The sequence below is a fragment of the Manihot esculenta genome, chromosome 12 (genome assembly GCF_001659605.2).
Source record: "Manihot esculenta cultivar AM560-2 chromosome 12, M.esculenta_v8, whole genome shotgun sequence".
Classification (NCBI taxonomy): Eukaryota; Viridiplantae; Streptophyta; class Magnoliopsida; order Malpighiales; family Euphorbiaceae; genus Manihot; species Manihot esculenta.
This window is the reverse complement of record NC_035172.2, coordinates 4689778-4714815: the sequence shown is the minus strand read 5'-3', so window position 1 is coordinate 4714815 and position 25038 is coordinate 4689778. Positions and strand designations below refer to the sequence as shown.

Below are 25038 nucleotides of genomic sequence, written 5' to 3'. Positions count from 1 at the left end.
TATAAAAAATTTTACCGAGATTTTCTTTTAAAAATATTTGAGATTTGGGTTTGAATTCTGATATTGTGTAAGTGGTAAAAGAAGTTTAAAATGGTTATGATTAATAAAAAAATTAAATTATAATCAAGTTTAAAACAACTATTATATTTTATAATGCAGATTTACAGGTATTTTATAATTCAGATTTACAGATATATTAGGTTTTTCATTTAAGACTCTCTCTACTCTTCAGTGCTTTTATGTTATTTAGTGGTTAGGAGAGTTAATTATAAAAATATATTCTATTCATTGCATAATTTTTATGTATTTTATTTATATATACATATTAAAATAAATAATTTTTAATTATATTTATTTTAAAAATATTAAATTTTATTAAATATTAGAATATATTTTTAAAAAAATTTAAAAATAAAATAAAATAAAATAATATTATAATAGTAAATTTATATATTACTATACTATAAAAAAAAAACAATAATTTTAAAATAATTAAAAAAATAAAAAAAATTATAAAACAGAGAAAATACTTATTATAACATTTAGCTAGTCAATTTTTGCTGCTAAAATAACTAAAATTACCGAACATGCTTTGATAATTATTGCTATTGTTGCTCTCAATATACAGAGCGCTGCAACATGGCCATAATACTTCTTAGTACAGGCCTCATGCCCTTAGGAAATTTTAGTCTGTCTGAGAGTAATCTTCCTATTGGAGTAATCGAGCATGTAAACGATTACGTTGCATGCATATGTAGCAAAAGCAAAAAAAAAAATCAAAGTTTACTTGGCAATGTTTAAAGCTTTGACAAGATTAGGTCAGAATAATGAAAATTTCATATGAGATCTTAATTCCAATTGAAATTCACATCTTGTAAGGGATCACATTTTTTTAAATTAATGAAAAAACAAACGAAAAAAAAAAAAAAATCATTACCATGTGGAATTAAATTCCCATTCACAAATATCTTGTCTATTTGCTCCTCACTGACCAGTGCAAGACTTCAAGTCAAATTTATTTCTCCAATTACTGCTTCTGTCGGCTATGGCTTGTACTTCGTCGCACACTTGAGACACGGTACTGGGAGCCACTTCCAGCTAACAGGTCCACTGCATCAAACGGCTAAATTGCAAGATTTTGACAGCAACCTTTTTCTCTGTACCCGTGTCTCTCTCTTTTCACTCCCTCCTCCTTCCTCGAAACCAAGCAACTCCCCAAAAGGCCCCACTCTCCATCCCTGCGCATCTCTTTCTTTTTCCTTTTATCTTTTCAGAAAGTTTAATACGCTAACGTTTAAAAAAGCGATGCATTCTTATTTCCCCATTCCTGTATTACAGCAACTAGTAAAATACTCATCCTTAATACAGGAATTGGTCTTTGACAATTCTTATTTCCCCATTCCTGTATTACAGCAACTAGTAAAATACTCATCCTTCATACAGGAATTGGTCTTTGACAAAAAAAGGAAGAAAATACAGGAATTGGTCGCTACAATACCTCAACTGTCCCCCCCACGACTATTTAACCAAGAATTCTTCCTTTCTTCTTTACAAATCACTCTCCCTTGAATAACCTGAAGGAGAAGATCAGCAATGGAGATGAGTTATCTTCCTCTCTTCATTTTTGCTCTCTTTGTTTTCACTTGCAGTGAGTATTCTCTCAAAAATCTCTTGTATGGTTTTTTTCTTCTTTTTCTCTGTTACATGTTTATGGTTCCTTGCAGGTGCAGATATCTCCAACAAGGTGGGAATAAACTGGGGCAGCCTGGGAAACGACCTCCCACCACCTCCGCAGTCAGTGGAGCTCGTCAAATCTCTCGGAGCCAAAGGCGTCAAAATCTACGACGCTGACCCAGACATCCTCAATGCTCTCAAGAACACCGACATTGTAGTCTCCATCATGGTACCGAATGAAATCATTCCCAACATCTCCAAAAGCCAATATCTCTCCGATAAATGGGTTCAAGCCAATGTCGTGCCTTTTTATCCCGAGGTAAAAATCCGGTATCTACTTGTCGGAAACGAAATCCTCACGAACCCTGATAATGGGACGTGGTACAATCTTGTGCCGGCCATGCGTCGAATCAAGAGTTCCTTGAAAACCCACAATATCCACAAGGTCAAAGTTGGAACCCCATCGGCAATGAACGTCCTGGAATCGTCATTCCCACCTTCAAATGGAACATTCCGGTCGGATATTTCGGCTCCGATAATTAATCCATTGCTCCGGTTTCTGAACCGGACGAAATCTTTTTTCTTCGTTGACATCTACCCTTATTTCCCTTGGGCCGAAAACCCGAAAGACATCAGTCTCGATTATGCTCTTTTCCGGTCAAAAAATATAACGTACTCCGACCCGGTCACCAACTTAACCTACACCAACCTGTTTGACCAAATGATTGATTCTCTCGTCTTCGCCATGAAACGTCTCGGGTACCCAGATATCCGGATCTTCATTGCGGAAACGGGTTGGCCCAATAACGGAGATCTCGACCAAATCGGTGCAAATATTCACAATGCCGCCATTTACAACCGCAACGTAGTAAAAAAGCTTACCACCAAACCCGCCATTGGCACCCCAGCCCGACCCGGATCTACAATACCTTCTTTCATTTTTGCATTATACAATGAGAATCAGAAACCGGGCCCTGGTACGGAGCGGCATTTTGGGTTGCTACACCCTAACGGTTCAAAAGTATTCGAGATCGATCTCAGTGGAGAGACGCCTGAATCAGAGTATAAACAGCCGTTACCGGCACCGATGAATAATGAACCGTATAAAGGAAAGGCATGGTGCGTAGTGGCTGAAGGAGCTAACAGTACAGCGTTGGCAGATGCGATGTCGTATGCGTGCTCGCAGGGGAACAAAACTTGCGAGCAGATCCAGTTAGGGAACCAGTGTTATAAACCGGAATCGTTGATTTGGCACGCGAGCTATGCGTTTAGTTCGTATTGGGCCCAGTTCAAGAAGGCGGGTGGGTCCTGTTATTTCAACGGGTTAGCAACTCAGACCGCAAAAGATCCAAGTAAGTCTTTAAATTTTGGGCAGTTGATTTTTGTATTAATTTATGAAAAGTTTGATTATGTGAGATTTAATTTGATGTAGGTTTTGGGCACTGCAAGTTTCCAAGTGTGATTTTTTGAGGCTGAATTTGGTTGAGAATTAGTTATGTATTTAAATTAGTTGTTAGTGGTAAATTTAAGTTTGGAATGAGATGATATAAATATTTTAGACATTAAATTCGGATTAACGGTCAACGTTCTTCGGGTAAGTTCTGTTTTGTTTTTTTTTTTTTTTTAAATATATTGTGTATTGGGGCTCCATAGGATCCGACAGCTTTTTTTCTCTAGCTGTTGGGACCAATTGTGGGTATTCCATGTATTCTTTGTTCTTGGATTCTGCCCAAAAGAAAGAAAAAAAGGAAAAAAAAAAAACCATGACGTAATTAAGCCAAATGAAGCGCTATTATAAACGTAATTAAACCGTGAAATTACAATTAAAAAATAAATCTACAAATTTTTTTAATAGCAAAAAAAAAAAAGCCTAAATAAATCTGAAGTTACTATAGACCTTCATCATCAAAACTTCTTCAAATTTATAATAGTAATGAATTTGGAGATAATGAAAATTTTATGGAAGGATATTCTTAAATTTAATTTGTTATATTGGACATCGCTTCAAACATATATTCAGGGAAGCAAACCAGAGTGCGGACTGCGTAGCAAACGAGGTTACAAAGTTCAACAGAGGATTCCCACAGATTGAAGATGTCTTCCCCGCTAATCTCATGCTTTGTCTATATCATGATATTATGGTATTGCTTGTCTATCCATCAAAAGACTGAAGCAAAGATCTTCAAGTTATTGTTAGACAAAATTATTCTCTTAAAACTGAGAGATTCTACCATGAGGACACCAACAAAATATATATTAGGCCAAAATCTCCATCAAAATAATAAAAAATAATCAAAGAAAAAATTACTACTAAATTTTTATGATATGAAAAAATTTATTAATTAATTTTAAAATATTTTTAATGTTTTAAAAAATTTTATTAGTTAATTATTTATTTAATTTTAATTATTAGTGTTGTTAATAAGTTTTTTAAAATTATAAAAATTAAATAATAAAATTAATGGAGATACTAATTAATAAATTTTTTAAAATGTTAATGATATTTTAATATATTTTTTAAAATTAAAAAGTTAATGAGTGAGCTAGTATCATAATAATGAATATGAAAAAATGTACTTTTATTATTTTAAAAAAATTAGATTTTATTTAGTTTTAAATACCTTACTTTGTGAAAAAAAAATATATATATATATAAATATAATTTTAAGAAATTTACTTATGAAAAATATAATATATGTGTTTCGTATATAAATCAACTTTTCATAAAGTTACAAAAATATATTAATATTCATAACATAATTTGAAAGGTAGAAAATAAAAGAATAAATTAATTAATTCTATAAAATTTAAGTTGGAAAATGCAACTCATCACGCTTTCATTATATGATGAAAGTAAAATGCTTTACTTTTCAATGAAATTAATTTTAAAATACACATTAATTAAATAAGTGAGATTTTTATATTTTTTTAGTTTATTTATCCCATGAACTCAAAAACACTCTAAAAATAAGAGGATAAGCCAAAAACAAAAAGTCATAAAACTGATAGCTTATCTTTGTTGGGTGAAGGTAGGAGTCGCCCAATTTGTAATTGCATATTCATAGTGTCATCACTTATCATTCATCACATAAAATCTCCAAACTCCTTCCCACTTGGCAAACTATTGTTACGTCACACCACACGCCATATATTCCTTTTGATATTTTGCTATAAAATATCTTCAATCCTTATCAATTTTAATGTTAATTTATCTTCCAAATAATATATTCTCAAAATTATTTACTTTAATATGTATTCTTTCTTCTCATAAAAATATATTTTTATTAGTGTTAATTTTACAAAAACAATTTATTAACATATTGCTCTTTTAATGATATGAACTATTTATTTTTTAAGCAAATTATTTAATTTTTTTTTTATTTTGCAGATTCCAACCTGCTTGAAGAGTGTTGATCCAAATTTGAAAATTATTGAATTGAATTTATTTATAAATTATTATAATTTTATAATAATAATAAAATAATTTTTCTCTCTACTCTTTTCACAATCTTGCCTCATTGTAAACCCTTATACATATCAAATTTTTCTAATACATCACAGGCACACACAGGCCAGCAATCTCATTACACTACTAGTCCATTGTCGCTTATCTTTCTTTCAGGGAATTTTATTCTCTGTTAATGGACTGTAACTTTAGCCTATCTGCGCTCCCAAATCTCTCTCTCCAATTTTTACCATCCACGGTAAAATCTCGTTATTTACCCTCAGTTTTCCCTCCCTCTTTCACCGTCAACTTCGCCGACCGGAGCCTAACTAGTTCGACTGGTTTCTTTCGCCGGGAAGTACGATCGCGGCTGGTCGTGGTTGCCAAAGCAGGCTCTAGCCACTGTGAGCCCAGCAGCAGTAGCTTGAACACGCCTCTTGAGCCTCGGTCGGCTGCTGGGAAGTTTTTGACCAGTGTGTTTCAGAATCAGAGACAGTTGTTTCATGTTGCGGTCGCTGATGAGTTGAAGTTGCTGGCTGATGATAGAGATGGTGCTGTTTCTCGCATGTTTCTTAGCTCTGGCTCCGATGAAGCCTTCCTTCACAGGTTTGTCCTATTTCATTATATTTTGTTTTTCTCTATCTGTCTATAGTTTCAGCCATTTCAGTTAACTCGATTTTGAAGACGATAGGGTCAGCTTTTTGTGTATTAAAATAATGGGCTACATTACAAGTATTGGAGGAGAAGGCTTACTTTTGGTAGCAGAATATGCATCAACTACTGGATTCTCTAGCAATTGTGTAGGATGCCGTGCGATTTTTTATTTTTTGAGGGGAGTGATGATAAATGCTGTTTATGGAACTCATCTCACTTGAGCTTGAGGTGGTTTTGAGTTGGCCTTGATATGAATGCTTTAATTTCTAAATGGTTCTGATACTTGTCTAAATTTAACAGCTCTCAAGTGGACTGCCCCAAATTGGCTTAGAGGTCAATTTATCGGCAGCCTTAGGCTAGCACAAGAAGTTGGAGTGGGAAATTTTTTTAGACAAAGTAGGTTTGGGTCATATTGCTCTTCTTTTGGTAGGGGGAAAAATGAGAGAGACAGAGGGGGTGGGGGGTGGGGTTCTTTCATTGCCTTACTTGAATGGTGTTATGGTAAAGTTTTGGGAAGTTATGCACCAGAAAGTGCACCCCTCTTGAGGGGTTAAAGGAGGAAAAAATTTAAACACTCCTTTTGAAAAATAACTAGCCTTTACTTTCCACATTGTAGTTTATTACCTTGATCATAAGTGCTTAAATCTAATACCCTTAAAAATAACAAAAGTCTCGAGTTTGGAAAATGAATTGGCTTTGATTGAGTTCCCCGAGTTATTCTTATTCCCAAATAGATATTATATCCTTAATAGATCATGGGTGTCATTTACAGGATCATGTGTGTGATAAAGTCAACTTGTTTTGATAATGGAGCTACTTAATTTTCAATAAGGTCCAATGGATGTCATTTGAATTGAAATATATATGTATATATATATAGATAGATAGATGGTTAAAATTGTTAAATCAAGTATGTTATTGTTATGCCTGACCTACTAAATGGAACCCATGGATGTTGGGTCTCATCTAATTTTTATGTCGCAGCAACACCTTTTAATTAATTTCATAAGCAATCTAGCTTGATAATGTCCTGTTTTCTCGAAATGGGTTCAAGTACAGATGAGGCAAGAGAGCATAGCCATAACATTGTTTCTTAAATTGCATCCTGTTGTTTTTTGAATAACAAATTCTTTAGTTTGTGTCTCATGCCTTTTATGGTCCACATTGTTAAGTAAGCAATCAAAGTAGCATACAGAATATTGTATTCTATAATGGTATATCTGCATTTCCAGTCTATTGCATTGGTGCAAATTTGTACTCTAATAATCTTTTTTCAGTTTCTCATTTGAACTAAGTTTTCATCATAGGTGATCTACAGATTTGGCCAATGAATATTTGGACTCTCAAAATCTCATTTGGCCTCTGCACATTCTTAGCTTGTATCATTGTCCTGTTTTCCTGCTATTATGGATGTAAGCAAGCCTTTATTGACACCAGATAAGGATATGAGAGCATATAATACTTTATCACCTTGAGCTGTTGCACCTTGTGCTATACAGTTAACATTCCCCGCTGAACCAATCTTGACCAGTTGGACTTGGTTTTGCACTGCTACATAGTATATAAATTAATCCATTTTATGATTTATATTTTGGATCATCGTCCTCTTATCCTTTGATGTGATGCAGTTATTCCTCACTTAGACATGCAGCAATTGCTAATGATCATTGGATTTGTCTCTTAGTCAATAGCAATGAGACTAGGATGCAACTTCAGTGTTTGCCATATGTAGGAGAACTGATCATTTAAGCGAACCTATGGTTATTAGGTGCAGATGAAGGCTAGCTATATATTGATTTCATGTCATAACTGCAGAGAATGAGGTTCAGTTTCAAGAAGGCCTTTTTTGTGAATACACAAAAAAAAAAAAAAAAATCTTTTTGCCCAAACATCTTAAAATAATTTACTCTCTTTACATCAAAGGATTATTGGTCAGGCCACATGTTGAAGCACATCAATTAGGTAGTTTGTTGAGAGTCTTAGTTCATTGATATTTGTTCTTTATCTTTAGCTTATCTTTCTTAAGCCCTGAAAAGCCTTGGAAATTTGTTGGCCAAGAGATGCAGAATTTGCAAATGATGCAGGTTGTGATAGCTTATTGCTATGGATTTAGTTGTGTTTATTCCGTCAATGGTTACAAGTTTATAACGCAATAGTATTTCTATATCAGTAGAGTTCTGTTATATTGAAGTAAAGATTTGGTGTTTCTTAAAGCAGATTTTCTCCTGGGTAGCCAAGGCTGAAACTCCATATGACATTTTTAATTTGATCTAAGACTTTGAGAACTAAACTGTCAATTTCACCCTTTTTTGTTAGATGTTTTACTCAATGGACACTTTTTAATAAGTATTATGCAGAACATTTGTAAAACTTGAAAAAGCCCTACTTGTGTCTGCTTAATGAGCAGCAGTTGAACTTGAATATCAAGGTAATGCTAACATGGACGGAACTTGCATCAGGCAACTAGGCTATCATAGCTATAACTTTAGTGGTAATACGAGTTATTTGGTAACTTCTGTATGTGGTGGGATGTATCATTGTAAGTCGGTTTAACTAATTATTGATATTTCTGCGTGTCAGGAGAATTGCTCAACTGAAAGTAAATGAGTGCCAAATTGCTGTTGAAGATGTCATGTACATGTTAATATTTTTCAAATTCTCTGAGATCAGAGTTCCTTTGGTTCCAAAACTCTCTAGGTGCATTTATAATGGCAGACTAGAGATATGGCCTCCGAAGGACTGGGAGCTAGAGTCCATTCATACCTTCGAGGTTCTAGAGATGATACGGGAACATGTCTGCACAGTAATTGGATTGAGAGCAAATTCTAGTGTCACAGACAGTTGGGCAACGACTGAGATCCAACTACTCCAGCTTGGTCGAGTGTATGCAGCCTCAGTCTTATATGGTTACTTCTTGAAGTCTGCCTCCTTGAGGCACTATCTGGAACATTGTCTAGCTGTGCCCCATCATGACCCTCATGTTAGTTGTCGGTCAATGCTTCAGTTCCCTGACTCATTATCTCATGGACTATCAAATCTTGTCCTTGGTCACGAAAGCAACAAGCAATCTGTCTCATCAGGCCAGAGGTCAAGTAAGCAGGACTGGGAATGTGAAAAATTGAAGCGCTATGTGATGGGTTTTGATGCTGAGACGCTACGAAAATGTGCAAAACTGAAATCTAAAGAGGCTGTGAATTTAATAGAGAAGCATAGTTGTGCACTTTTTGGGGATGACAAGAATGGTTTGCTGAAGAATGATGATGTTATTTTGACATCTTTTTCGAGCATGAGGAGATTGGTTTTGGAGGCAGTTGCTTTTGGTTCTTTCCTATGGGACACTGAAGAGTATGTCAACACTATATTCAAGCTAAATGAGAACCATTAGGAGAGACAGAGTGAGAGGTTGTCGAAGGCGAAACTATTGGCAAACGAGTTTCACTCTCTGTACGTTCATACCGTAAATAATGTACAGCCTGCAAGCTGTTCTCTGTATTTATGTTTATACATGAAGTTTTGATCTTAGTTTCAAGTGTTAAATTACAGAATCAAATATCATGATTAGTAATCTGTATATTACAATTTTTTTCTTTTGCTGCTGTAAGAGTGTTATTTCTTGTATTTAAGTAGGTGATGTATTTGGGATATAGACAACTTATTCCAGTAAAACTTCTCCTTTGAAGCAATTGCAGGCAGACAGCTGATTCTATTTAAAGCTTCACCTGAAGGTGTGGTGTAGTTCTACTATCTGTTTGCTTTGCCAAATTGAACTCCAAACGTGCAAGGGAACATAGTTTTTCAAGAAAAGCATGTTCCCTTGCACGTTTGAAAAATTAAGCCAGAAATTTTCCTTGAAGATCTTCCAAAGTGGATCAGTCTCTTATACTTTTTGGCTAAAAGGGTAAATTTTATCCTAAATTATAAAGTGAAAGCAAAAAATATTAAATATTATCTTTCTATTCAAATTTATCTATAAACAATAATTAAAAAATTAAATAATACCAAATAAACCAAAAAAAGAAAGTATAATTTATTTTTTAAAATCTTTATAATTAATAACCTTATTTGATTTGACATTTTAATTATAGTTCATAAGTAAATTTGGATCGGAAGATAAAATTACGAAGTTTCTGTATCTCACACCTCTTGTGGTGTCATAGCTGCTACAGTAAGAATTAAGATGATTATTGATTTGTACTGAAATGCTACGCAAGATTTTAAATTGTCTTCGGGGAGAAAACTCAAAGAATAAAGTTGATGGTAGAACTCAAAAACCAAAAGAACCTTCCAAAATTGGAATATTCAACGTTTATAAAGTTGAAGTTATCTGTGTTTTCTTGAAGGAGAACATCCCTGTGTCTGCGTTGAAATTAGAAAATTCCTCTGATGACGTTGGTTTAAAAATTCAGCTCCTTCAAGAAACTTCTCGTAGCCAGACTAAAACTATTGGTTTCTCTAGAAGCAAGCTATTTTCAGATCTTTAAATTAGGCATATATCTAATTATTAAGCTGCAGAAATCATAAACTTTTCAGAATAGCCATAGGAATTCCATATTTTAATATACAAAGATCAGCCTGGAATTCTGGATTCAAAAATCAGTATTGTGTTTGCCCATTTTTAGCTGACTCCTGGTCTAAAAGGTGATTCTTGCCTACCATCTGAACAGTTCCATTGCAAAAACATTATTTCTTGAATTCTGGAATTTTAATAGGTTAGGTGTATAAGAAATTTCCTAATAACAACTTTATTAGTTATCCGTATTCTTAGTTTATGCGTTGAAGTCTTACCTATGTATGATAATTTCTTACAACAACTGAAGAGTGGAGACAACAACTACCCCATCAGGCAATACACGTAAACACAGATCATCTAAGGCAAATTCAACGCTTTCAACTATATAAACAATACCACCTTTGAATATTCCCCCGCTTTCAACTCTTTTCCTTCATTCCCAAGTTTTCTTCTCTCTTCTCTCATCTCTCTCGATCAAATTCAAGATTAATCAAAACAAAAAGAGATGATAATTTTCCTTCTCAAATTGTTTTTCTTTGCTGCAAACACATTATCAAATCTTGTTTTGCGCTTAATCTTCACCTTAACAGCTAACTTTCTGGTGTTGATCGTCCAAGCTTTCAAGGTACCTGGTGAAGCTGCTCATGGCGTACTGCAGCAGATTGCAGAGGCTATCAAGGCATGTTTTGAGTTCATATTGGAGCTGATAATGGAGGCCATAAGTAGTTTAGTATCTAGTGCATTTGATCTTCTAATAGAAGCTGTTACGGGTTCTGCTGCTGTTACTGGGTCGGCCATTGGAGGTCTGGCTGAGAAGACGAGAACTGCTATCGATGAATTGTTGAAAGATTTGCCTGAGCTTGCTGATGGTTTCTCAGAGATGGTTTCAAAGGTGATCACAGATTTGTGGAATAATTACAAGGAAGCTGTCGGATATGTCACAGAAAATGTTTAATTCATTATGTATTTCTCTTTTTTTTTTTTAAGTTCTTTTTTGTATCATATGTTTAATTCATTACAAGGAAGCTGTCGGATTCTTTTTCTCCTCCTCCTCCTCCTGCTTTTCTACTTACCCATGCATGTAATTAAAGTTCGTTGAGTTCATGATCGAGATCAAGAAAAGGGAACGATCCTCTAATCATCAGCAGAAGAAAAAGAAACTGCTGAAGTGGCCCAACATGTCTGAGAGACTCAATTAGTTTAGACTCATCAGCGGAATTTCCTAGCGAATAGATAATGAATAAAATAGAAGAAGTTAGAGGCATTGATGGGAGGTTGGTGTTAATGATACAAATGCTTCCTACTGATTTAAACTCTCACCATGATCGCTTTCAAGTGGATAAATAATGAGTTTCTCAAAGAGGATGAGAAGACCAAGTTAAGTGAGCATAAAAAATGAGTTTCTCAAAGAGGAAGTGTTATTGTTATTGTTTTTTTTTTTAATTATTATTTAGTGCTTGATTTTTATATTAACGATCGGTGATTTTCATTCAAATTGAAAGTTCTTTCCTATATAATTTTATTAATTAATTAGTTAAAAAAATAAATATTTCACGTATCTAAAATATTTTCATATATACTTAAATTTTTTTTAATATAGGTGAAAATTTTATATTATCTAAATTATACTTTAGTTTTTAAATTTTAGCGTAACTTTTAGTCTTTAAATTTTAGCGTAATTAACGGATTAATTGTTATATTTTTAAAATTAAATCCTTAAATTCTTTTATATTTAATTCGTTTAAAATTTAAAATTGTTCTATCTATTATAAACATGAGTTCAAAAGAATCAAAACTAGTGAATGATGTATCAATTTTTTTTAAAATATTATTTATAAAAATTTACCATATAAAAGTCACTTGAAACCACTTAAAAATAATAAAAAGTTGTAAGTATTTTTTAAAATTTTTAAAATTATAAGTATTAAAATATTTTAATGAATGAAAATTAAAAAATAAAAAATATTAAAAATTAGTTAAATGAGATATTATAAATAAAATTTAAAGAGATGTAAGTATTATTTTAAATAAAAAATGAAGGATCAAAATATTTAAATTATAACAAATAAATACAGACTGATAATAAAAAGATTTAAATATATGATTTTAAAAATATAGGGATAGAATTATTAATTAGATTAAAATTTAAAAGCTTGAATATAGTTTATTCATTTAAAAAGAGTAATAAAGATATTTTTAAATTTTTTAATTAAAAAATCTAATTTGGACGGATTGATTATCAAGAATTTAAATATTTAATTTTAAAAATATAGAAATCAATTTATTAATTATATTAAAATTTAAAAATCGTAATTATTATTATTGGGATATGATTTATTTTCACCATTTCAATTGTTGTCTAATTATATTAGGGGTGAGCATTCGGTCGGTTCGGTTCAAAATCGAATCGAACCGAATAAATCAAAAATCAAAATGTTAGTATTTATAAAAATCGAATCGAACCGGTCTGATTTGGTTCGATTCAATTTGATCAGTTTTAATTTTTAATAATTTTTTATTTTTTATATTTTATTTTTAATATTTTAAAATTTAATTAAAATATTTTAATACTAATATGATTTAATTTCTCTATATTATTATTGAAAATAACATATTATTACCACTAAATCGGTTCAGTTCGGTTTTTTTGATTTTTTTTTTATCAAAATCGAACTGAACCGAAATAATCAAAATTTTTAAAATTAAAAACCGAATCGAACCGAAATGAATAAAAATCAAACTAAAATTTTAAATTAATTCGATTCGATCGATTTTTTCAATTTGAACCGAATACTACTCAACCCTAAATTATACCGTAAATATCGTCATATATGAAAGTCTTTTTAACCATATTAATTGCTAACATTTAATATATAAATAAAAAAAGTAAAAAAGTTAATAATGAATTAATTTATTTTATTATTTATTATATTATATAATTTTTAGTTATTTTAAATATAAATATGAAATAAATATTTAACTAAATAAAATATTTAAATTATATTTTAATAATTGTAGCTTATGTAATATTAATTATACTAATATTTAACAAAATAAAATTGAAATTAAAATTAACAATATTTCTATAGTAATATTTAAATTTTTTATGAATCATTGCAATTTAGTTAATATTTATATATTTATTTGTTATTTAATTTCATGAAAAATAAATAAATAAAGAGAGTAAAAAAATTAATTCTATTTAAAGAATTAAAAAGATTATATTAATAATTAAAAATAATAAAAATTAATTATATATATATTTTTATTAGTGTAAATATATTATTGTTAATAAAATATCTAAATCTATTAAATTTTGATCAAAATAAAATAAAATTACATAAGAAATAAGAAAAGAAAAAAATAATATTTTAATTAAATTAATCTGAAAACCTACAATAAAAAGAGAATTTAATGATATCTGATTAAAGTTGAAAAAAATTTTAAAAAGTTTTAAGAAATAAATTGAAATTAAATAATTAAATTAAAAATATGATAAAATTGAGACACCGTAAATAAAATTACATGTGTATTCAGGGTTTGGACTTATTGTGTAGGAATTCTAAGGGAAATTGGCTGTGTCTGTCAATAGATATGAGGATTTTTGTATTAGTTTCTTTTAATGAAAAAAATATTTAATATAATAATTTTTTTTTATTGAATTCTACATAATTATTATATATACAATAATTTACTATTAATTATAATACGACTTATACAAAATTCACCTAAATTTGATAAAATTATTCTATACACGACATAATAATCGTTTTATGAAATTTTACATATTTTATCAATAAGGTTTGCTTCGTAGTTTGGTGGCCAAGTGTATAACGCTTGATTATGAGTTTTTGGGTTCAAACTTTTCCTATACGATAAGTTATTATTTAATTTAAATTGATTGCTTTTTGAATAATTTAATTTTTAAAAAATAATTTAATTAAATTTGAGAAAAAAATTTTTTTCTCGAACAAAATAACTTTGATTTATTATGAAGTAAATAAAAGAAAAGAAAGTCGACCAAATAAGGATAAGTTGTATTCGGTTTAAATAAAAAAAATTAATCTAATTAAATTAATTTGAAAGTTTAATTTATTTTTTATTTATTTTAGTTTAATTTAGTTTTTAATTTCAAAATTTTCAGTTATTTCGATTCGATTCAATTTTAATCAGAAAAAAATTTAAAAAAATTAAATCAAATCGATTAGTGATAATAATATATTATTTTCAATAATATTACGAAATTAGATCATATTAAATTTTAAAATATTAAAAATATAAAAAATTTATTAAAAATTAAAATTGATCAAACCGAATCGAATCAAATCAGATCGGTTTGATTTTTATAAATACTAAAATTTTAATTTTTAATTTATTTAATTCAATTTGATTTTAAACCAAACCAACCGGATATTCACACCTAAACATAATACTTATATTCATAAAAAATTTCAAATTATCTAACTGAATTATCTGTAATGAAATAACATCTAAATGTTAGTGGATATGATTAAAAAAAATAACTTTATTCTAGGAGGATGGTTATCTTGATTTCCGCCCATGTTTTATTTATTTATTTATTTTTCTTTAGTTGTTTGGTTGATTTTTGCTTGCCTTCATGTAGGAGTCGATCCGTCCTCATAGTTGTCCCTTGTTATGGCTGGACGGTGATTTTGTGTGTTTGTTATTTTGCTTTGATTTGTTTTCACGAAGGGCTGTTTTGGACCTAGGTGAATGAGGGCGGTGGCTCAACTATGGCTTTTAGAAAGGGCTCTGTTTGGTGTGACACTGGCAACATGAGATTGTACTGGTACGTCCGTTGATTCACACTCTAAAAAATCGAGAATCGGACAAGTGTTTTACTGTAACGATCTAAAAATCATACTGCTATCAGAGCTAAATCGATTTAAACTCGTCGAAACACATAGCAAATACGGTATATATCAGTATATATTCTGTTTTTGTTTGCTTTTTGTTGGTGGGTCGTTATTGCTGTATCTCCTAAGATGTAATTTTTTTTAAAACTCTCTTTATAATTAGCCACTTGGCTAGTTAAATGCCATCTACTTGCATTGTTCAAAAAAATAAATGACTTTGTTTTGGGAAAAAACAGATTAAGCACATTTTAGTCATTTTATCGGGTCCGCTATTACTGCCTTGCCAGACTGCGGGGCACTCACGCAGTTCCTTCTGATTCACTGCTCTTGCTTCTAACGCCTGCCTGTCTCTCTCTTTCTCTAAAAGACTTCATTGCTTCCAGATATGAAAGGGAAGCTAATGCACGCCGTTCAATACGATAGTTATGGTGGTGAAGCTGCTGGTTTAAAGGTCAGTCTTACCTTTTTTTACTTATCTTACCTATTTCTTTTGGAGGGAAATTATTAGTTAGGGTTTTTCATTTGGTAATGTATTTGTGAATTTTGTTGTTTTATACATTTCTATGATTTTCTTTTCTTTAATTGTTTAGCTTGAATTGCATATGGAAGTATTCGAATGCTTATCTATGCTTTGGTTAAATTAAGCAGAGAATTTATGATTTAGTAGGACAGATGCTTTTTGGTTGTTGCAGCATGTTGAAGTTCCAGTCCCTACTCCAAATAAAGATGAGGTTTTGATAAAGTTGGAAGCAACTACTCTAAATCCAGTTGATTGGAAAATTCAAAAGGGCATGTTGAGGCCTCTTTTGCCTCGTAAATTCCCTCACATTCCATGTAAGTTATTATTTTTATTGGGTTATATTTTTTTAAGGTTTTGATCATATATCTTCGATTATCAAGCAGATTAATTATGCTTAATAACGTTTACTTGTTTATTTTATTTTATTTTTGGGGGTTTGTTTGGTTCAGCTTGGGTATAGTATAAGCATTAGCTGCTCATTCCTGATTAATAGCTGGATATAAGTGGTTGGAGTATACCTTAATTTGTCAATTAATTACGAGTTTTTTTAAAAAATATATATATATTTTGCATGAGTTAATTGTCTATCGATTGATGGTAATGATATATCAAAATACTTTGTATAATACTTGAATTAATAGCATGAATGATCATTTTTTTACCTAGTCAACTCGCCCAAAAAGTTGGCCCAGAATCTGTTCCCTTGAGGTTTTTTTTTTTTTGACATTGATCAGGAGACCTATTTATCTTTTTGATTGTATTTGTTCACTGAGACATCAACATGTCTGGGTGATTCATAAATTTTAATATTCATGGGAGCTTATATATCAATTTTTTCATTCTTGTGTGTTCATGAGCGTGCTTGAATGGTTCTGCGTTTTTCCTCTTGTGGAGCTTTAAAATGATCTTTGCCCCTTAAATTTTTTGATAAGAAATTCTTTTGTTGCAACAGGTACTGATGTGGCAGGAGAAGTTGTAGAGGTTGGTTCAGGAGTAAAAAATTTCAGAACTGGTGATAAAGTTGTTGCTATGCTTAGCCATGCTGTATGTGCTAATCATTGATTCAATTTATTGTTCTCTCTCCTTTTAACTATTTAAGTTTTTCAATCATTGATTCAATTTATTGGTCTTCTTTCCTCTCCCTTTCACTATTTAAATTTTTCATTCAACAAGCAATTCTGTTTCTGAAGCTGACATTAAGCTTATGAGATGCTTGATAATAATTAGAAAAAACATTGCGGTAAGAATGGTGAGGCGCCAGAAGTATCATGTTTACTAGAATTGAAAAAAATATGTTAAAATTTTTCTGAGAATGGCTTATTTAATGAACCATTAGCAAGTGTGTGAACACCTTATATCCGTGTTATCTGTTTCCTGGGTGGCAAATCTTGGAATCCTCAGAAACTGCTGAACTAGGGAATCAGTGCACTCATTGACCTCCTTTGTGAAATAAATTATCATTTATACTTCAACACAACTCACTCCTTCCAAAAGTTGAAGTGATGCTGAAATAACCAACAGTGGGAGAATTTTTTACAAATTAATTTACTTAGATTCCTTGCTTTTAGATGTTGAAACAATGAAGTACTACATGGAAAGAATACATATTTTGGACATTCAGACTTGGGGGCGACATCAAATTGATTTAGTCTTACGGATATGAACATTGGTGGTTCTTTCATTCCTAAAAACTATATATTGACAACTTCAGCATTGATTTGATCACCACCAGGCAGTTAGTTGTGGTACTCAAATCGAATTTGGTTTTCCTGGTCATTTCTCAGGCTCTCTCTTGTGTTGCTTTTGTTGATCTTGGAACCTTGGAACCAAGAATGTGTTGACTTATCCCTCATCAGTTTATTTTACTTTTTGTGAGGGGTGGGGTAGATGGGGGGAGGATTCATAATTTCTTTGGGGTCGCCGAAGCACAGTTGCATGAAATTGATATTTGATTTGTTGTATATCTTGTTATAAATTCCATCTGTATCAATCTTTCTTCTGTTACTAATTATACTAATGATATTACAGACTGGAGGTGGACTCGCTGAGTTTGCAGTGGCTAAGGAGAGCTTGACAGTTGCAAGGCCACCTGAAGTTTCAGCAGCAGAAGCAGCAGGCTTGCTAGTTGCCGGTCTTACAGCCCACCAGGCGCTTACTCAATCTGCTGGGATCAAGCTTGATGGGAGCGGCGAGCAGGCTAACATCCTGATAACTGCTGCCTCAGGTGGTGTAGGTCATTATGCAGTTCAGCTGGCAAAGCTGGGAAACACACATGTGACGGCCACTTGTGGAGCCCGTAACATGGAATTTGTAAAGAGTTTGGGGGCTGATGAGGTTCTTGATTACAAGACTCCAGAAGGGGCAGCTCTGAAGAGCCCATCTGGGCGGAAGTATGATGCAGTGATCCACTGTGCGACCACCATTCCTTGGAGTACTTTTGAGCCTAATTTGAGTGAAAATGGGAAGGTTATAGATATCACTCCTGGCGTTAATGCCCTGATGACTTTTGCTCTAAAGAAACTCACGTTCTCCAAGAAGCAGCTTGTGCCTCTGCTTATGATTGCCAAGGCTGAGAACCTGGATTATCTTGTGAAACTGGTGAAGGAAGGGAAGCTTAAGACAGTTATCGACTCAAAGCACCCCCTGAGCAAGGCCGAAGATGCTTGGGCTAAGAGTATTGGAGGCCACGCCACTGGGAAGGTCATCGTTGAGCCTTAGATGGGTATAGTGTCCTTAAACTGTTGTAATGTTTACTTATCAGTACACTTTGCGTGTATGGGCCATGTAGATTCAAAGACATGGTTTGTACAGTGGAATAAGCATGCCTTCAGACAGTACCTCCATCTTTCCAAGAAAAATTCAAATGAATTCTTTCAAAATCATATATGACTTTCAAAGACATGGTTTGTATTTTACTCATGTTTGTAAATGATAATGTGCTATAGAACCGCCACCGAAGTTGTCTAGCAAATAGATGAATAAGATAGAAGGGCTTGAACCTCCATCGAAGTTGTCTAGCAAATAGATGAATAAGATAGAAGGACTAGCAAATAGATGAATAAGGTAGAAGGACTTTCAAGCGTTGATGGGAAGTTCAAAAAGGACGAGAAGACGAAGGTAAATGAGCAGAAGAATAACACTCATGGGACCTTGTGGTTATGTGTTTGAGATGTATATGAGGCAATGAAATTTGGAGAGTAGCAGTACCTATATGTTGATGCCTAGTTGGAATAAAGTTTTAAAAAGGAATCAGAGTGATATCAGATATGAGAAAAGGACTATCAGGGAATTCAAACAAAATGATGTAATGCAGTTTTGGTTGTTTAGGGTCTATGGAGCTCTTGGCTTGACAATTATTAATAGTTAGATTATTATTATTTTTAGAATTAAATTTATAAATTCAATTATAATTAAATATGGATTAATATTATTATATGTGAAATTAGTTTATATTTAAAAATTATAAAATATTATATGGCATTATCTCCTGAACTCTCATATTTAATAATTGGCCAAAATTATTTTCAAATGTAAATATTGGACTTGTTTATTCAAAATTTAAATATTTAGATTAAAATAAAAAATGAAATTAAGATTTTTTTTTTCAATCAATTACCTAAAGAAAAAAGCTAAAATCTTTATCCGTTGATTTTCAAGCTGCAAGCTCAAGTCAAAGTTTTGTAGTAAAGGACTATCATTATCTCTCTAGAGAGATTCTCTAATTTTAGTTTTTGTTTTTCCTCTGAGAGCAAAGTCTCCCCATCTCCTGCCGTTCCATTGGCTTCCTTCTGCCTTTTCCCGGGCAGAGAGAAGCCCCTCCTTGATTGCCTGGAGAGTGGGTTCTGCTCTCACCTCCGGCTGATTTTTTTTTTAGTTTTTCTTTTATTTTTTTTTAATAGTAGATCTAGTGGAGATATTGAGGGTTTATTTAAATCTACTGCTTCGCTCTTTGCTTACTCTGTTTTCTTTGTTTTTAACCTTTTGTATGCAGTTTGTGAGGATCTTGATGACTGGTGGTTTTACTTGAGATGGTGCACTATCGATATGCGAAAGGGGTTTATCTTTTAGGGATGGGTATCTCTTGGGGTATTGTACCAGACTTTACTCCATCAATAAGGAACCTTACGGCTTAAATCTATTGAAGAGCTCTACTTATCACCCCTTTTCGCCTGTTGCTGATACTGTCATTTTCTATCTTAACTGTGATGACCTCGGAACTATCAAGCCTTGGCTCTTTATCTAAACACTCAAACTCATTATTCTGTCCTGTTTTATTTTTTGTGCAATGGATTTTCTCTAAGGCTTCAGTTGACTTATTTGCATGTAACAAAAACAGGTTGTCAAGTGCTCTGTTCTATTTGCGCTTTACTTTATGCTCCTTCCACTAAATTTGAAGATAGTTTGGTCTCACTCTAAAAGGCAGCGATGGTAATACGGACGATCGCAATCCTTGTTCAGCTAACTCAAAATTTTCTTTGGCTGGGCATGGGCTTGTGGTTAGGAGGTTGGGCTTCAGAATCTTTTAGACTAGGCTGTAATTTGTATGCTTTTAGGTAGGGCGGAGCAGTATTCTGTTGAAATCAAAAAAATCGATCGAACTGAATTAATTTTAAAATTTGGTTTGGTTTTTTATTCAATTTGATTCGATTCGGTTTTTAATTTCAAAAATTTTGATTATTTCAATTCAGTTCGATTTTGATCAGAAAAAAATAAAAAAATTCAAACCGAATCGATTAGTGATAATAATATGTTATTTTCAATAACATAGAGAAATTAAATTATATTAAAATTAAAATATTTTAATTAAATTTTAAAATATTAAAAATAAAGTTTAAAAATAAAAAATTTATTAAAAATTGAAACCGATCAAATCAAACCAGATCAGTTCGGTTCGATTCGGTTTCTGACCAAAATCGATTTGGTTTGATTTTTATAAATACTAAAATTTCTGTTTTCGATTTATTCGATTCTATTTAATTTTAAACCGAACTGACCGAATGCTCAACCTACTTTCAGGTTTCAATCCATCTTTAATGGATTCTTTTATATTCTGACAAAAAAATCCCTAAAAAAATTTACTTGTGGGAGAATAACTCTTGAGATTTTGATGTATAAAAGTTTTGTTGAGAATATTTTATTTATGGAAAAATAATTCAATTAAATTTCACAAAATCATATATGATTTTTATTTTTTAAACATTTATTATCAAAACAAGTTGATAGATGAAAATTCTATAACAACAAACAGTATTTCAATTTTTAAATAACAAATAATTGTGCATAGACCTTTCATTATGTCATTTTTGACTTGTTTCATAGTATTGTTTCTTTTCCACCCAGTGTCTGATTTGAATGTGGAAATTCAAAGAGGAAGTGTCATTGCCTCTTGGCCAAAGAATCTTTTCAGCTTTGCCAGGCTATCAACTCTAAAATGCCTCCACCAGCTATTTCCAACACTGTCAACGACATTGTCCTCTTAAAGAACAATCTTTTTAGAGTGTCTTTCAATCATGTTCCGAGGATCCGGATCCTCAATCAAGCAGCGCACTCACTTGCTATCAAAATAAAGGCCCATCCGAGTTTTATGATCAATCTATATGCTCAATTCAGCTTTGTTTTAGGCTCTATGCCTCCATATCTGTTGTTCGATATTCCTTCATATGTTAAAAAAAAAAAAGAAGAAGAAGCAATCTGAAATAAATTTGAATTTATCCCATCTTTTTGAGAGAATAATAATAATAATAACAAGGAAAATTTACTTTTTAGTCCCTGAGGTTTAACGTAATTAACACTTCTGTCCCTCTATTTTGGCGACCCAACACTTAAGTCCCTCACTTTCTCTTCCGTCCAAATTCGTAGTCCTTCCGTCCATTTAAACCGTTTGGTCAAAGAGTCAAAGGTGAGATGTGATAATTTTTTCCAAAAATACCCTTCTTTCAATGTGAAATTCCAGAAGAAGAAGAAGAAGAAGAAGAAGAAGAAGAAGAAGAAGAAGAAGAAGAAGAAGAAGTTGCAGAAAGGGGAAGAAAAAGAAGAAGAAGTTGCAGAAATGGGAAGAAGAAGAGGGTTAATTTTGTCAATTCACGTGTTCCAAACGGCTATTTTGGACGGAAGGACTACAAAATTGGACAGAAGGACTACAAAATTGGACAGAAGGACTACAAAATTGGACAGAAAAGAAAGTGAGGGACTTAAGTGTTGGGTCGCCAAAATAGAGGGACAGAAGTGTTAATTACGTTAAACCTCAGGGACTATAAAGTAATTTTCCCTAATAACAATAACATATTCTTTTTAGGTTTACTTCAAGTGTATTAAAGAAAAGAAAAGAAAAGAATTATTTTAATTATATTCTGATGAAATGATTTAAAATAAGAATAATGTGTCTTTTACAAAAATTTTAAACACTTTTTTTTGAGTTTTTTTACGGTATTTTAGTAACTCCTTCCTCTTAAATTAATTTTTGAAGTGGATCAAGTTTAGCTGAAAATAAATACAATTATTTAATTATTGAAACAATAAATAACCATTTGATTTTGTTTGATTTGCATTACATGTTCATTCTCTCCTTTTAGTAGAGGGAGAAGTTTTATCTTCTCTTAGTTGCTTTCTAGAATTTTGTCCCTGCTTTCTCTTTACTTTGCTATTAGCCACTGATTTTTCTTGCTCCTTTCTTTTGGGTAATAAAGAAAGTAAAAAATAAAAAGAAATTAATCGTTTGGATTGTAGTGATCTTGATCAATTCAATCGAGTCGATTATAAATTTTTTTTTCTCAACATAAATACAAAGAGAAAATTTTTAGTCTTTATCTATTATCCTATTTTTGGGTTTGCTCCTACTTGGCTACTGTTTTTGTTTCTTTAGATTCACAAGGCAAGTTTGAGTTAATGAAAGTTTTTTGAGATTTGATACATGATAACATATATGATATAGCCTACTTGAAATCATGACCTGTGTATTCTCTGGTACCTAACTAGATCAAATATGAGATAAAAGAATATAGACCCCAATTCACATACTCAAAGAAAAATAGATTGAACTGAGTTTTCTAGCCTATAAGCTACTCATGTCCAAACACTTAACTTTTCTGTTGTTTGTATGAAAATTTAAATATGATTACTCTGATATAATGTGTGTCAAGAATAGCATGACATCAGCCGGTTAAGTATTAAATGAGACAATTGCATATTACTAATGGATCAATTGAAAAGTTTCAATTAAAAACTATAACAATTTATATGTGTTAGATATATCGGATAGACATATAAATACTCTTTCCTTGATTGACAAGAGAGATTTTATCATGCCATCTTTATTCATGTAAACTCTTCACAACTCAAATCTTAAAGTATCATAAAACCTTATATCTAGAACTGTTATTACCTTTATTTACAAGCTCCTTCATTTACTATTCTAAATGCATAACCCATCAATGTGTCTCCATTTTGCGAACCTTTAGATCTCAGAGTTATCAATGCCTTTAAACACCTCTAACTAGTGTCTAGTCCTATGTTTGGTGATAAAAGAATGAGTTTCCATTATCGTCCTTTCGTTGGGGTGGTTGAGGTTGTGCTCATTACCCTCCTGTAGTGGGAGTGGTTGAGGTTGAAAGTGTTAGGCGCCTAGAATTACTTTCAACGAATGATTTGTTTAAAGATTCATATTTCTGTGGATGTAGCTTCTAACTATGCCTACTGTTTTGAAATTTTTTTAGTAATTACAATTAAGTCCTTGACATTTAATAAAACTCACATATTAGTCCTTATTTTAATTATGAGTAATAATTTAATTCTTAACTTATACTTCTAATAAATTAATCTTTCTATTAAAATAAATTCAAATTTACTGTTAATTACTGATAAAACGTCAAAACAAAAGCTTTTAGTCAAATATGGGCAACCCTTTGGAGAGAATGTTATAACCTACTGTAAGGGCATCAGTGTCGTTAAAAAAAAATATATTCACATAAATATATTATATTTGATAAAATAATGCAGAAATATTATAATATTTTTTTATATTTTTTCTGTAATATCCGGCTAGACTCCGGTATCGGAATTCCTACCGTCCGGTGGAATCTCGGATGTCGGAGACCTCTAGAAAGGGTAAAACCATGTTTTTATGAAATGTTTTAATGTTTTTGATGATTTTAAGTAAAAAGGAAATGAGTTTTTAGATAAAAACAACCTTGGAGGAAAACTCAGGTTCGGCCGCCGAACCTCAAGTTCGGCCGCCGAACATGCATGCCTTCGGGAGCGCCTTTAGGCCCCCGAAAGCACAAGTGAGGGAAGTCCAGGTTCGGCCGCCGAACCTCAAGTTCGGCCGCCGAACATGGCATGCATGCGGAGGCACATTCGGCCCCTGAACGTGGCCTGGCCAGCCACTATAAAAGGGTCCCTTAGCCGAAAACGGGCGAGCTTTTCCCCATTTTCGGCCAAGGTGAGCTTTCCGCCGTCTCTCACCAATCTTTGATGTTTTTCCTCAAGATCTTTCAAGTTTTTCATGTGTTTTAACTTTGTTTTGAAGATTTGAGCTTTTGAGCAAAGTTTTGGAGCTTGGAGGTTCAAGAATCCAACTTCTCCCACCTTCGAGTTTTAGGTCGTCTCTCTCTCGATCTTCAAGAGGTAAGAGTCGATCTTAAGCTCATTATATGTTTAATTGAGTTTTATGCAAGATCTATGGGGTAGAAATGCATGTGTAGGTTTTAGTGAGTTATGGATGATTTTTGAGTTTATGGACAATGTGGCTTGCAAATGCTTGTGTATGTGTGTTGTAGTTGGGGTTTAAGTTAGTTTGAGACCCCTAGGAGCTTGTGTGCATGTTTTGGTTGAGCTAAATGCATGTTGGTATGAGTTTGAGGCGTTTTGTGCATGTTTGAACCAAGTTTCTGCCATTTTGGGAGAAACCAGGTTCGGCAGCCGAAGGGACTTTCGGCCGCCGAACCCCCTTGTGGAGGCAGTCTTCAGCTGCCGAAACTTGCCCCCGAAAGGAGACTTTCGTCTCTGTCTGGGAGTTTCGGCCGCCGAAAGTGCTGCCGAACATGCATGAGTTTCGTCTCTGTCTGGGAGTTTCGGCCGCCGAAGGTGCCGCCGAACCTGCCTGACTTTCGGCTCTGGAGGGACTTTCGACCGCCGAACCTGCCGCCGAAAGTGCCCTGTCCAGCCTTCCTTTGCATGTTCTTGCATGGATATTTTGTGATGTTTTAGAGGGTTTTTGGGGGATGTTTTTAGAGTTATGTTATAGTATGTTGGTCCCTCATTTGAGTCCACCTGTGTAGGTTCGGACCCGAGGAACCGAGGACCTCAGCAGTGAGTCAGCTGCTTCAGTCAGTGTCAGAGCTAGCCAGAGGTGAGTGGAATA

The 25038-nt window shown here is 32.6% G+C and overlaps 3 protein-coding genes across 4 annotated transcripts; all 3 read left to right on the top strand.

The window, feature by feature from the left end:
- Nucleotides 1-1227: 1227 nt before the first annotated feature.
- LOC110627799 (probable glucan endo-1,3-beta-glucosidase A6) lies at nt 1228-3456 on the top strand. Of its 2 annotated transcripts, XM_021774164.2 has the most exons (3): nt 1234-1648; nt 1725-3026; nt 3107-3456. In XM_021774164.2, the coding sequence occupies exons 1-3, from the start codon at nt 1594-1596 to the stop codon at nt 3142-3144; spliced, it is 1395 nt and encodes a 464-aa protein (XP_021629856.1). In that variant the 5' UTR covers nt 1234-1593; the 3' UTR covers nt 3145-3456. The 2 variants fall into 2 exon arrangements, with proteins under 2 accessions (XP_043804488.1, XP_021629856.1); XM_043948553.1 differs by having other exon boundaries at nt 1228-3026.
- Nucleotides 3457-5169: 1713 nt separating this feature from the next.
- LOC110628646 (UV-B-induced protein At3g17800, chloroplastic) lies at nt 5170-9389 on the top strand. Its single transcript, XM_021775427.2, has 2 exons — nt 5170-5725; nt 8354-9389. The coding sequence occupies exons 1-2, from the start codon at nt 5316-5318 to the stop codon at nt 9156-9158; spliced, it is 1215 nt and encodes a 404-aa protein (XP_021631119.1). The 5' UTR covers nt 5170-5315; the 3' UTR covers nt 9159-9389.
- A 6010-nt stretch (nt 9390-15399) lies between these two features.
- LOC110628245 (chloroplast envelope quinone oxidoreductase homolog) lies at nt 15400-18595 on the top strand. Its single transcript, XM_021774813.2, has 4 exons — nt 15400-15611; nt 15853-15994; nt 16633-16724; nt 17709-18595. Exons 1-4 carry the CDS (start codon nt 15546-15548, stop codon nt 18396-18398), a joined length of 990 nt encoding a protein of 329 aa, XP_021630505.1. The 5' UTR covers nt 15400-15545; the 3' UTR covers nt 18399-18595.
- Nucleotides 18596-25038: the final 6443 nt, after the last annotated feature.

Coding starts and splice junctions, on each gene's coding strand:
- LOC110627799 (XM_021774164.2), top strand. CDS start 1,594: ATGGAGATGAGTTATCTTCCTCTCTTCATTTTTGCTCTCTTTGTTTTC. Junction 1,649..1,724: donor TCTCTTTGTTTTCACTTGCA/GTGAGTATTCTC, acceptor GGTTCCTTGCAG/GTGCAGATATCTCCAACAAG. Junction 3,027..3,106: donor TCAGACCGCAAAAGATCCAA/GTAAGTCTTTAA, acceptor AATTTGATGTAG/GTTTTGGGCACTGCAAGTTT.
- LOC110628245 (XM_021774813.2), top strand. CDS start 15,546: ATGAAAGGGAAGCTAATGCACGCCGTTCAATACGATAGTTATGGTGGT. Junction 15,612..15,852: donor GTGAAGCTGCTGGTTTAAAG/GTCAGTCTTACC, acceptor TGGTTGTTGCAG/CATGTTGAAGTTCCAGTCCC. Junction 16,725..17,708: donor TTGCTATGCTTAGCCATGCT/GTATGTGCTAAT, acceptor ATGATATTACAG/ACTGGAGGTGGACTCGCTGA.
- LOC110628646 (XM_021775427.2), top strand. CDS start 5,316: ATGGACTGTAACTTTAGCCTATCTGCGCTCCCAAATCTCTCTCTCCAA. Junction 5,726..8,353: donor GATGAAGCCTTCCTTCACAG/GTTTGTCCTATT, acceptor TCTGCGTGTCAG/GAGAATTGCTCAACTGAAAG.